General features: G+C 41.3%; 1 protein-coding gene across 1 annotated transcript; it reads right to left on the reverse strand.

The window, feature by feature from the left end:
• Window positions 1-280: 280 nt before the first annotated feature.
• Window positions 281-8,826, reverse strand: ppm1ab (protein phosphatase, Mg2+/Mn2+ dependent, 1Ab). The gene is made up of 3 exons (XM_038968754.1): window positions 8,687-8,826; window positions 4,109-5,015; window positions 281-685 (listed from the first exon to the last, which is right to left on the reverse strand). The coding sequence occupies exons 2-3, from the start codon at window positions 4,991-4,993 to the stop codon at window positions 545-547; spliced, it is 1,026 nt and encodes a 341-aa protein (XP_038824682.1). The 5' UTR covers window positions 4,994-5,015; window positions 8,687-8,826; the 3' UTR covers window positions 281-544.
• Window positions 8,827-12,591: the final 3,765 nt, after the last annotated feature.

The following is a 12,591-nucleotide window of genomic DNA, read 5'->3' on the forward strand; positions in this document are numbered from 1 at the left end:
GCCCAGTAGATGGCATGGTTTACACATATTCAAAGCACAGGTAATCTAGATTCTTAACATTTTTATATGTAGATCAGAACGGTCCTTTCCTACCTATTTCAGAAACACTGGCCAAAAAAATCTGTTGGATTTATATGATCCTGGATTTCAAAATAAGGGATTACAGAATCCGTATCATTCTGATCAAGATGAAATGTTTTGTAAAACCTGGTCCAGAAGATACAATATTGAGCTTGCTTCATTGGAAAAGCTGTGAGAAAAAATACATTTTGACAAAGAATAAGATTTTATTTTATATATATGTATATATGTTAGGCATTCTAAAGTTAAAATTTGCTACATTTCCCTTGAGGACATTTTAAGTCCAGGATAAACCATATTAAAAAGTATGTTGCCTATAAAGACACTCAAGCGCCTTCACACTTAAAATTGGGGTTCTGTGAGTACTTTTATATTTAGTTTCTGTTTTGGTAAGTAATAAGTACTACCATAAGTTTACGCAACAACAATAGGTGTCTCGCTCTTTTGAAATGTGTAACATAACTCATTTCTTTTTAGATGCTCCACCTTCTACCCTGCTCTGCAGGTACTTATCCAGCTCTGCCTGTCTCTTCACAGCTTCTTGCGAGATCTTGGGAGCACCAGGGAAACACACCAGCACCACACTCATGTTGTCCCGGCTTCCCTGTTCAGAGAGGAGAGTTGAACAGAGAAGAAATGCAAGTTATGCATTTTGCTATAAAACATGCTTTTGTAAAAACTGAAATGATGCTTATTTGAGTGGATTTACAAAGACATACTGTATGTAGCATGAACAAAATCACAAGACGTCTCTTGAATGCCTTCAATTGACCCTTCCCAAAGCCCCCCCCCCCCCCCCAGAATTTTGGGCAACCAATCGTAGCGCTCTAATGGATAGCAACGACTGACACCTCAGACAAGCTCACATTTGAATGTCATGAAAGCCAGTGAGGGCTATGGCAAAACAAAAAAAATCCTAAAAAAATGTACATTTCAATTGCTAAATAATTGAACAGTGCACCAGGAGTACTAGCTACTGTGATTCTTGAAAAGCAGAGCCTGTTGGGAGTATTTTTTTCAAAACCCGAAATTATACATTTGTTACATTATTTGCTAGCTCACCTGGTTAGATGGTCTCATTGACAACAACATGTTGATACGCTAGTTAGCTAGCCACTTAATATAACTTGTTTTCTCAAAATGTTAGCAATGTTATGAATACAACTCCCATCTGCTATCGTCATCACAATACGATTTGAGAGCACAAGTTAGCTCCAAAAGTGGTTATAGCTTTGACTGAATGCTGACAGTGAATTAAAAAGCCATTCTGTGGCTAGTTACACTACAAACATAATTTTAACAAGTTCCCATGAAGCAACTTTAATGACAGTCCACCACAACATACCAAAGAGTTTCTTGATTAGCAAGGGGTTGTCTGCGTTTAATTTCTTTGTGTATTAGAAACACAGTTTCACCAGTGCTTGAATGGGGAATTGGGTTCCTGTGAAAATGTTGTCTGAGGTTGCAAGGGGGCCTTATCGAAGGGTCAATTAGTAACTCTAGAATGTAATAAATTCAAGGCATATATTAAATATACAGCACATTACATTTTCTAACAGTTCATTCAAAACTTCAGTCAAACACCAAGCCAATGTTTTTAAATTGGATTTGTGTGGGGAGGAGTGCACATTTAAATGAGAAAGGACATAGAATTGGGATTGAAAGTGGGGTTAACGCGCCTACTCTTGCAACAAATGCCATGGGATCTTTAGTGAAGAGTGGAGGGCCCGCCAACGCTACTTCCAACAGCATTGGGTCCTGTCCTAGGATTGACCAGGCCCAACACTGCTTAGCTTTAGAGGCAAGAAAGCAGTGGGATGCAGGGTGGTATGGCTGCTGGACATCTAATTTGATATCTGATAAAAAAGTATTGAAATTGAAGCTGGCAAACACTTGAAATTATCTTGATAGCTTTGTGAGGTACCACTAACTATCTGTGCTTGACTGTCTGGCTAATTTACAATCATTATTTAACTGAGCCATTTACACTGAACAAAATATAAACGCAACATGTAAAGTGTTGGTCCCATGTTTCATGAGCTGAAATGAAAGATTCCAGAAAGATTCCATATGCACAAAAAGCGTGTTTCTCTCAAATGTTATGCACAAATTTGTCTACATCCCTGTTAGTGAGCATTTCTTTGCCAATATAATCCATCCACCTGACAGGTGTGGCATATCAAGAAGCTGATTAAAACATATGATCAATACACACATGCGTCTTGTGCTGGGGACAATAAAAGGCCACTCTAAAATGTGCAGTTTTATCACACAACACAATGCCACAGATGTCTCAAGTTGAGAGTGCAATTGGCATGGTGACTGCAGGAATGTCCACCAAAGCTGTTGCCAGAGAATTGAATGTTAATTTCCCTACCATAAGCCGCCTCCAACATTGTTTTAGAGAATTTAGCAGTACGTTCAACCGGCCTCACAACCGCAGACCAGGTGTGTGGGTGAGCGGTTTGATGATGTCAACGTTGTGAACAGTGTGCCCCATGGTGGAGGTGGGGTTATGGTATGGGCAGGCATAAGCTATGGACAACGAACACAATTGCATTTTATCAATGGCAATTTGAATGCACTGTGACAAGATCCTGAAGCCCATTGTGAGGACTATTTTTTAGATGCATATCTGTATTCCCAGTCATGTGAAATCCATAGATTAGGGCCTAATAAATGTATTTCAATTGACTGATTTCCTTATATGAACTTTAACTCAGTAAAATCTTTGAAATTGTTGCATGTTGCGTTTATATTTTTGCTCAGTATACTAAAAAACAATACAGTCTGCAGTAAATCACAAAGTCGTTTTGTAGTCGAGTCACTAAACCTCGAGTCGAGTCCCAAGTCCCCTGTGCTCGAGTCACGAGTCCCTTTGGCTAAGTCCGAGTCGAGTCCAAGTCTTAGTCACCAATGTTTGAGTCATGAGTCCAGTCAAGAGTCCCTATGGCTGAAGTCCAGTCCCAGTGCTCGAGTCCTGGTCCAAGTGCTCAAGTCTGAGTGACTTGGTCTGAGTTTTGAAGTTCGACGTGGTTCCGATCTCTTCTATTTTTCTGTTACATATTTGACATTGCGCCTCAATCTTTGCACCATCGGTTGAAAAACTTTTGAAAGCTAAACTAATGATTTGGCGTGCTTTAGACATATTTGGCATTTTGGTTACTGCTGTTTTTTTGCTCGCTCGTACTGCCGTGTTACGTCCTTCATACACAGGCTCACACACATTTTATTTTTTATATAATGTTCAATAGTTATGTCAAATCAATAATGATGTTTTGAAGGGATGAATGGTCTCTAAACAGATTTGGCTACCGCTCCTGTTAGATTTACCAGATTACTATTTACAATAATTCTAACATGCTATCAGCTACTTTTTTGTAATCGGCAACTGATATTTGTGTATGTTTTTTTAATGCAGAGGGAAAACTAACAGGAGTCCTGTCAGAAACTGGCTATGGTCTGCAGGTGGGAAATTGGGAGGGTAGAGCGAGACAACAAATTCAAAGACAGCCTACTTTTCTATACGGGAGAGAGAGAGACAGACTGTTGTTTTACTATTAAACTCAGTACTATTGTTTTCAATTACGTAAAACAGTTTGTATTTCTTAACCAGGCAAAGATAAATAGTAGGCTGGTGGTTGCGGGGAAGCAAAAGAGTCGCTTGCGCGATGTGTAGCTTTTGATCGAAGGCGGAGCGAAGCCTGCCTGTCTGCAAACACACATTGCTTGCTTGCCCCACAGCTCACCAGCTGATGTGGGCTGTGTGTGGCGCATCCTTCCCACTGCTAGAGAACAGAACCCTCACTCCACCCAGTAGTGCTAACATTCTGCTTATCATAGTAGCCTATCCAGTTCAAGTGCAAATACAAGTTACAAGAAGTCATAAAAATCCAGGAAAACTCCTGGACTCAAGTTGGCCCATAGTGTTCCATCTCTGGGAAATATGCTGTAGTAGTCAATTCAACAGCAAAGCACACTATTCAAATCTCCTCTCCATTGTAAAATCTTATCTAGCTGACCTTACCTTGTATAAACATGTGTCAACAATCTCATTGCACACTCTCTCCAAGTCCTCTGTCACCTCTAGACGTAAACGCACAAAGTCACATAGCTCCTCATTGGCCATCACGTCCCAGATACCATCACACGCCAACACAACAAACTCGTCCTCCGCCTCAGATCTTTCAATCTCATACACCTCTGGCTCAGGTGACACAAGCTGCTCTGTGGGGCCCTTGCCATGTACACATTTATAGTCAAAGTCACCAAGGGCCCGAGACACAGCTAGCGATCCATTAACACGTTGAATCATGACAGAGCCACCGGCATTCTGGATGCGCTCCTTTTCCAATGGATTGCTGGGCTTGTGATCCAGCGTAAAGAAATGGACCCGGCCTCCCCTGCTGAGGAGTGCCCGTGAGTCGCCACAATTGATGAAGTACATGTGGCGAGGTGAGATCATGACTCCCACTGCAGTAGAGCCGCTGCGGTCCGCACCATGCTTACGCTCCGAGATAGCTCGCATCTGCTCATCAATCTGCAGGAAGCCAGTGCGAATGCCACTCTTCACACTCTCCACAGATGGCTCTGGTCCATGCCTGTCCAGAATTGCCCTGCCCTCTTCTCCACCTCCTGGTCCTGCACCCCCACCCCTGAAATCTGGGTTGCTGGTGATGTGCTCTAGCAAGTGCTCGCAGCAGTAGCGGGCCACCTGAGAGCCAGCATGGCCGTCATACACGGCAAAAAAGGACCAGGGGTTGAGGCCATGGGGCAGGCCAATGACAGCCGTGTGTGTATCCTCCATCTCTACCCGCCAGCCCTGCATGCTGCTCAGGCCATAGCGTAGGCCGTTTCCTTCTCCGTGGGCATTGAACTTCTCCATCTTTGGCTTGTCCAAAAATGCCCCCATCTCTTTTTTGGGTAGCTTTATCCTATAAAATGACAAGAAAAATGTGCTAATCAATTAAGTTGCCTTTGCAGAACAATCAAAAAAATGTAAGTGATCATGTTTGTAACTATTTCTTTCCTATAACTGTCTAGGCCAGAGGACAGATTTACTTTTGTGGTAGCACAAACATGATTTCTTCTTTGCCTAAAAGGCAATTACTGCTGAGCAAAAATTTGTCAGAAAACATCTAACGATTAACATGCAGTAAACTAAAGCAGGTAATAGTTTTGATGTGTGCGCAATGTTTAATGCACAGCACAATCACATTCTTCTCTTATTACTGACAACGGTCTGTAAATCAAACATTCAATTGAACACTGTCATTCCACGTTCACGTAGTCTGATTAAACAGGCTGTAATACAAAATTAATTGGTACAGTATATACAGCCTGAAACTAATGCCTGCAAAATCATATAAATGTTCCTTACAAGCCAGAATGTTGAATAAAATTACATTTAAACCTACTCTTCTGGTTGTCTTTGCGGTTTGTCCTTCAACTGCCCAAAATTTTTGACAAAATATTCACAGGAAAGTATTGTATAGTTTTATATTGGATAATTGTTTTCCTCTCGCCAATAGATATTGAACCAAGCATGCCATGACAATGGTATATTCTGAATCAGGGGAGGCTGGAGAACAATCCACACATTTTTTTTTTTTTTTAAGATTGAAAAGGGTTGATTGTTCTCCATCCTCTCCTGATTCAGAATATACCATTTTCATTGTCTTGTCATGCTTGATTCAAAGGCTATTAATTATAGAACCAAATATCAAATATTAAACTTTCTATCATCAATAGCTAGTGAATCAAGCATGTCATGGCAATAAAAATTGTATATTCTGAATCTCTTCATATTTATACATTTTTTAAATAAAAAAGTCTGGATTGTTCGCCATCCTCCCGATTCAGAATATACCTTTTTCATTATCATGGCATGCATGGTTCAATAGTTATAGATGGGTTAGATGACAATATCACAAAAATGATGTGTGCGCTTCCAAGGGGCAGAAGTCAGCATGTTGTGATTCTGGATGGCCAGATTGCTAGCAAGAATGACAAGAAACTGCCATGTTGGGAATCGTAAAATTTGTTTAACCATTATTTAACTAGGCAAGTCAGTTAAGAACAAATTCTTATGACCGCCTACACCGGCCAAACCTGGACGACGCTGGGTCAATTGTGCGCCGCTCTATAGGACTCCCAGTCATGGCCGGTTGTGATATAGCCTGGATTCGAACCAGGGTGTCTGTAGTGACGCCTCTAGCACTGAGATGCAGTGCCTTAGACTGCTGCGCCACTCGGCTTGTTTAATCTTGTTATTGATAGCATAGTCTTGTTTTGAGGTGTTTTGACTGATTTCAGGTCAATGCAAATATGGCAAAAATTCGCTAGCTAGCTAAAACCTATAACGATGTACACTACACGACCAAAAGTATGTGGACAGCTGCTCGCCGAACATCGCATTTCAAAATCATGGGCATTAATATTGAGTTGGTCCCTCCTTTGCTGCTATAATAGCATCCACTCTTCTGGGAAGGCTTTCCACTAGATGTTGGAACATTGCTGCGGGGACTTGCTTCCATTCAGCAACAAGAGCATCAGTGAGATCGGGCACTGATGTTGGGCAATTAGACCTGGCTCGCAGCCGGTGTTCCAATTCATCCCAAAGGCGTTCGATGGGGATGAGGTCAGGGAACTGCGCAGGCCAGTCTAGTTCTTCCACACCGATCTCGACAAACCATTTCTGCATGGACCTTACTTTGTGCACAGGGGCATTGTCATGCTGAAACAGGAAAGGGCCTTCCCCAAACTGTGCCACAAAGTTGGAAGTACAGAGTAGTCAAGAATGTCATTGTATGCTGTAGCGTTAAGATTTCCCTTCACTGGAACTAAGGGGCCTAGAGGGAACCATGAAAAACTGCCACAGACCATTATTCCTCCTCAACCAAATTTTAGTTGGCACTATGCATTGAGGCAGATAGAGTTCTCCTGGCATCCACCAAACCCAGATTCACCTGTCGGACTGCCAGATGGTGAGGCATGATTCACTACTCCAGAGTCCAATGGCGGCGACCTTTACAATACTACAGCCGACTCTTGGCATAGTGCATGGTGATCTTAGGCTTGTGTGCGTCTGCTTGGCCATGGAATTTCATGAAGCTCCCGACTAACAGTTATTGTGCCGACGTTGCTTCCAAATGCATTTTGGTGAATGTTGCAACCGAGGACAGACGAGTTGAACGCGTTACGCGTTTCAAAACGCAACCGGTCCCATTCTGTGAGTTTGTGTGGCATACCACTAAGCCATTGTTGCTCCTAGACGTTTCCACTTCACAATAACAGCACTTACAGTTGACCAGGGCAGCTCTAGCAGGGCAGAAATGACAAACTTGACAAACTGACTTGTTGGAAAGGTGGCATCCTATTATAGTGCCAAGTTGAAAGTCACTGAGCTCCAGTAAGGCCATTCTACTAATGTTTGTCTTTGGAGATTGCATGGCTGTGTGCTTGATTTTATACACCTGTCAGCAATGGGTTTGGCTGAAATAGCCAAATCCTTTATTTTGAAGGGGTGTCCACATAGTTTTGTATATATAGTGTATTTGCTCATTGTGCAAATGTATTTATGTTTTCAATAAACATTGGAGACTAAATAAAGCTTACAAGTTGTCAACAATCTAAGCCAACCCCATCTGTTTTTCCCCATAGTTGCCAACGGCTCAGTTTTGTTGCTAAACAACCAACAGGTCTATTGACGAGAGAAAACATGCTAACTTTACCTGGGTGCTGAACCAACCATATACCTACTGGCTCTCTAAACAATACGTTCCAGTAGATATGTTGTCTCAATTTTCAAGCATCTGAAGGACAAACTGCACAGACCATTGGTAGAGAAAGTTTAAACGTAATTGTATTCAAAATTCTGGCTTGTAAGGGACATTAACACTTTTGCAGGCATACGTTTCGGGCTGTGTATAACAGCCTGTTTAATCAGACTACGTTCACAGCATCCTGAATGCACCGCTAGATAGGTGGAGAGGTTGATGGGTGGGATATATGGATAAAAACGGGTTAGAAATGTTTATGGATGTCAGGTTTGAGGGGTTAATGGATGGATAGAGATTGGAGGGGTATGCTTGATGGATGACAAAGCTTCAGCGTACAGTTTAATAAGTAACTAGCTATGATATTAAAACCGAATATCAGAATATAGGCCTAGCATACACCTAGAGGACTGTTCTTGATGAAACAAACATACTGATGATGTAATGCACAGCTTCAAATCAAGTTAAGAGTAACGTAGTTAGCGAACGTTAGCTAGCTAATGTTGCTCTCATGACTTTTAATTTATTGATACTTAAATATATCAACAGTAATGCTTATTACTGTACCTAGCTTTGAGACAATTTCGGATGCATTTTGCCCCACTGCTTAGTAGCTCGCTAGCTACATTTGACTCTTGCATGGAAATATTACATCACAAGCTCTGTTTTGTCACAACGCCCCTAGCTAGCTCTAGTTAGCCGGTTAGCCAGCTATCTAACGTAAATTAGTAACCTTACGTCGTAAGGTAGAGCTAGCAAGCTACCTTGGTTGGCATGCAACAACAGAGATGCTGCGTAACGCTAACTAAAATGAACTAGCTACTTACCAAATCCTCTAGAACCTATAGCTATAACGTTAGTGAACTCTGGCAGGTAAACAAACTGCTAACTTATTGGTTAAAAAGCTAGCTAAAGTAGAATCTGAAAAAACAGATAGTAGTAGAATAGTGTGAATGAAACGCCGACGTCAGTGCCTTGACCACCGCCAAGTGAGTAGCTTTAGCGATGAGGAGCAATAGGCGGTTCGTCTTCAAAATAAAAGTCCCACATTGAACCCAATGACGTATAACCCATTTTCTTACGTCAGATAGCTGCACTGAGAAGGCTTATGACTCATTTTGTTACATCTTTTTTGGCACTGTATTCGTTTAAGAAAACTGTGTCAAGACATCAGTTGATTTATAATTGAACACATTTATGAAGATCTTACACTTTTGTGGAGAGATGTACTGCTTGGATTCTTTACCTACGATAGAAATAAGCTGAAACATTTTTATGTAATTAATTTCATTATTCTTTTGGCCAAATTTCATATTCACAAATGTAAATTTACAAACAAAAAAACAAATTTTAAACTGTATTTTAAGACAATTAAGTACTCTACTAACAAAAAAGCTGTTAGAATTATAAGGTTCTTGTGTAATGTGATATTGTGGTCTAAGGCACTGCATCACAGTGCTAGCTGTGCCACCAGAGACTCTGGGTTCGAGCCCAGGCTCTGTCGCGACCGGGAGGTCCATGGGGCGACGCACAATTGGCCTAGCGTCGTCCGGGTTAGGGAGGGTTTGGCCGGTAGGGATATCCTTGTCTCATCGCGCACTAGCGACTCCTGTGGCGGGCCGGGCGCAGTGCCGCTGACCAGGTCGCTAGGTGTACAGTGTTTCCTCCGACACATTGGTGCGGCTGGCTTCCGGGTTGGATGCGCGCTGTGTTAAGAAGCAGTGCGGCTTGGTTGGGTTGTGTTTCGGAGGACGCATGGCTCTCGACCTTCGTCTCTCCCGAGCCCGTACGGGAGTTGTAGCGATGAGACAAGATAGTAACTACTAACAATTGGATATCACGAAATTGGGGAGAAAAAGGGGATAAACAAATAAAAAATATCAATAAAATAAAGAATTTGGGAAAATTGACAAGTGGATGCATCGTCTAAATTCTAATTTTGACCAAAACAGTGGTAGACTCGAGTGATCACTGTCTAACACATCAGCAAGTGGCCACTCGACTGCTCAAGTGTTAAGTTTGAGATTCAGCCTAAATCTGTTGTTTTTTAGGAATAGGCATAGAATTACTTATAGAAATAAATTCCGTTGTAGCAAGTGAAGAGGGTTAAACCAAGGCCTTATACCTTTCAAAAGGGTTAATAAATTATGTTTTGATAAACTGTAAGGTCTCCTCCTCAGGAGACCTCTCTGTGTGTTAAAACCTGTTTTTTGAGTGTTGTGACCTTCAAACACTATCAGAAGGCGTCTACATTCAGACTCCCCTTGTCTGGATCCCACTGTGGTTATCTGGTTTTCTGAGAACACAAGGCTGCCACAGACCTGATGAAACCAGCCACCTGTCAGAAGATGCTTACACTCGTTCACATTTTTATGACTCTATACTAGTGATGAAAGGTCAAGTTTCTGTCAAACCCACTTCTGTTGTTGCCAGGAAAACTCACACAAGGAGGACTGGGAGAGGCTATATGAGTTACAGGATGTCTTAGACATTTTGCAGAACTTGGGGAGAACTATCATATACTGTTATTCTGTACTCTGTACCGACTTCTGCATACAATTGTATTACTATAGGAGTATCTTAATATTTAAACAAAGACTCTGTGTTTCCTTTCCATTACTAATGTATGTTTGATAATTATAAAGACCTGATCATTTGTTGAAGAAATTGACCAACACAAGTCGGATAAGATAGTAAACATATAGTAAACACATAGTAAACATATAAACAGCAACATTGACACATAAAGGATACAAATGCAAGATAAATGTAAGAGACACATTTTTATTTGATTTAAGTCCTTAAGAGTCTATTGACACACATGTGCATCAATCTAAGTAACATAATAATAAAAAAATGTTTTGCATGGGCTGAGTCTCAATCCACTGCATCCGCCTATGTCAGCCTTCTGCAGCTGCGGTAGAAGGTGATCGAGCTACAGCGGTGTTTGCAAAAAAAATAAGAAATTGGACCTCATTGAAACACTGTTCACTTCCTGAATTGCCCCCAACCCCACTCCAGACCATGAGACATCCCGAAAATTGGTCTTCTCACGAAAATGTCTGTAGAGTCCGAATTGTTTGGGCTACAAACTAATACCCCACTATGAAAAAAAGAAGTGTTAAACAAATCAAAATACATATAATATTTTAGATTCTTCAAAGTAGCCACCCTTTGCCTTGATGACAGCGTTGCATACTTTTGTCATTCTCTCAGACAGTTTCACCTGGAATGCTTTTCCAACCATCTTGAAAGAGTTCCCACATATGCTGAGCACTTGTTGGCTGCTTTTCCTTCACTCTGCGGTCCAACTCATCCCAAACAATCTCAATTGTGTTAAGGTCGGGTGACTGTGGAGGCCAGGTCATCTGATGCAGCATTCCATCACTCTCCCTCTTGGTCAAATAGCCCTTACACAGCCTGGAGGTGTGTTGGATCATTGTCTTGTTGAAAAACAAATGATAGTCCCACTAAGCGCAAATCATATGGGATGGCGTAATGCTACAGAATGCTGTGGTAGCCATCCTGGTTAAGTGGGCCTTGAATTCTAAATAAATTACAGACAGTGTCACCAGCAAAGCACCCCCACACTATCACACCTCCTCCTCCATGCTTCACAGTGGGAACCATACACGCAGAGATCATCTGTTCACCTACTCTGCGTCTCACAAAGACACAGCGGTTGGAACCAAAAATCAACATTTTTACTCATCAGACCAAAGGACAGATTTCCACCGGTCTAATTTCCATTGCTCGTGTTTCTTGACCCAAGCAAGTCTCTTTTTCTTAGAAGTGATTTCTTTGCAGCAATTCGACCATGAAGGCCTGATTCACGCAGTCTCCTATGAACAGTTGATGTTGAGATGTGTCTATTAATTGAACTCTTTGAAGCATTTATTTGAGCTGCAATTTCTGAGGCTGGTAACTGTAATGAACTTATCCTCTGCAGCAGAGGTAACTCTGGGTCTTCCTTTACTGTGGAGATCCTCATGAGAGGCAGTTTCATCACAGCGCTTGATGGTTTTTGGGACTGTACTTGAAGAAACTTTCAAAGTTCTTGACATTTTCCAGATGGACTGACCTTCATGTCTTAACGTAATGATGTACTGTCATTTCTCTTTGCTTATTTGAGCTGTTCTTGCCATAATATGGACTTGGTCTTTTACCAAATAGGGCTATCTTCTGTATACCACCATTACCTTGTAACAACACAACTCATTGGCTCAAACGCATTAAGATGGAAAGAAATTCCACAAATTAACTTTTAACAAGGGACACCTGTCAATTGAAATGCATTCCAGCTGATTACCTCATAAAGCTGGTTGAGAGAATGCCAAGTGTGCAAAGCTGTCATCAAGGCAAAGGGTGGCTACTTTGAAGAATCTCATATATAGAATATATTTTGATTTGTTTAACACTTTTTTGGTTACTACATGATTCCATATGTGTTATTTTGTAGTTTTGATGTCTTCACTATTATTCTACAATGTAGAAAATAGTAAAAAAATAAAGAAAAACCCTTGAATGAGTAGGTGTGTCCAAACTTTTGACTGGTACTGTACATGTTATGTACATGTAGGTAGGGGTATAAGTGTCTAGGCAATCAGGATAGATAAACAGAGTAGCCGCATCGTATGTGAAGGGTGTGTTTGTGTGTGTGTGTTTGTGTGTGAATGGTGGAGTGTCAGTGTAGTATTTATGAGTGTGTGGGTAGAGTCCAGTGAGTGTACAT

This window comes from Salvelinus namaycush, chromosome 29, assembly GCF_016432855.1.
Source record: "Salvelinus namaycush isolate Seneca chromosome 29, SaNama_1.0, whole genome shotgun sequence".
Lineage (NCBI taxonomy): Eukaryota > Metazoa > Chordata > Actinopteri > Salmoniformes > Salmonidae > Salvelinus > Salvelinus namaycush.

Excerpts from the sequence above, each read along its gene's own strand:
- ppm1ab (XM_038968754.1), bottom strand. The coding sequence starts at position 4,993 with ATGGGGGCATTTTTGGACAAGCCAAAGATGGAGAAGTTCAATGCCCAC. Across the intron at positions 686-4,108 it reads TTGACACATGTTTATACAAG|GGAAGCCGGGACAACATGAG; the intron begins GTAAGGTCAGCT and ends CTCTCTGAACAG.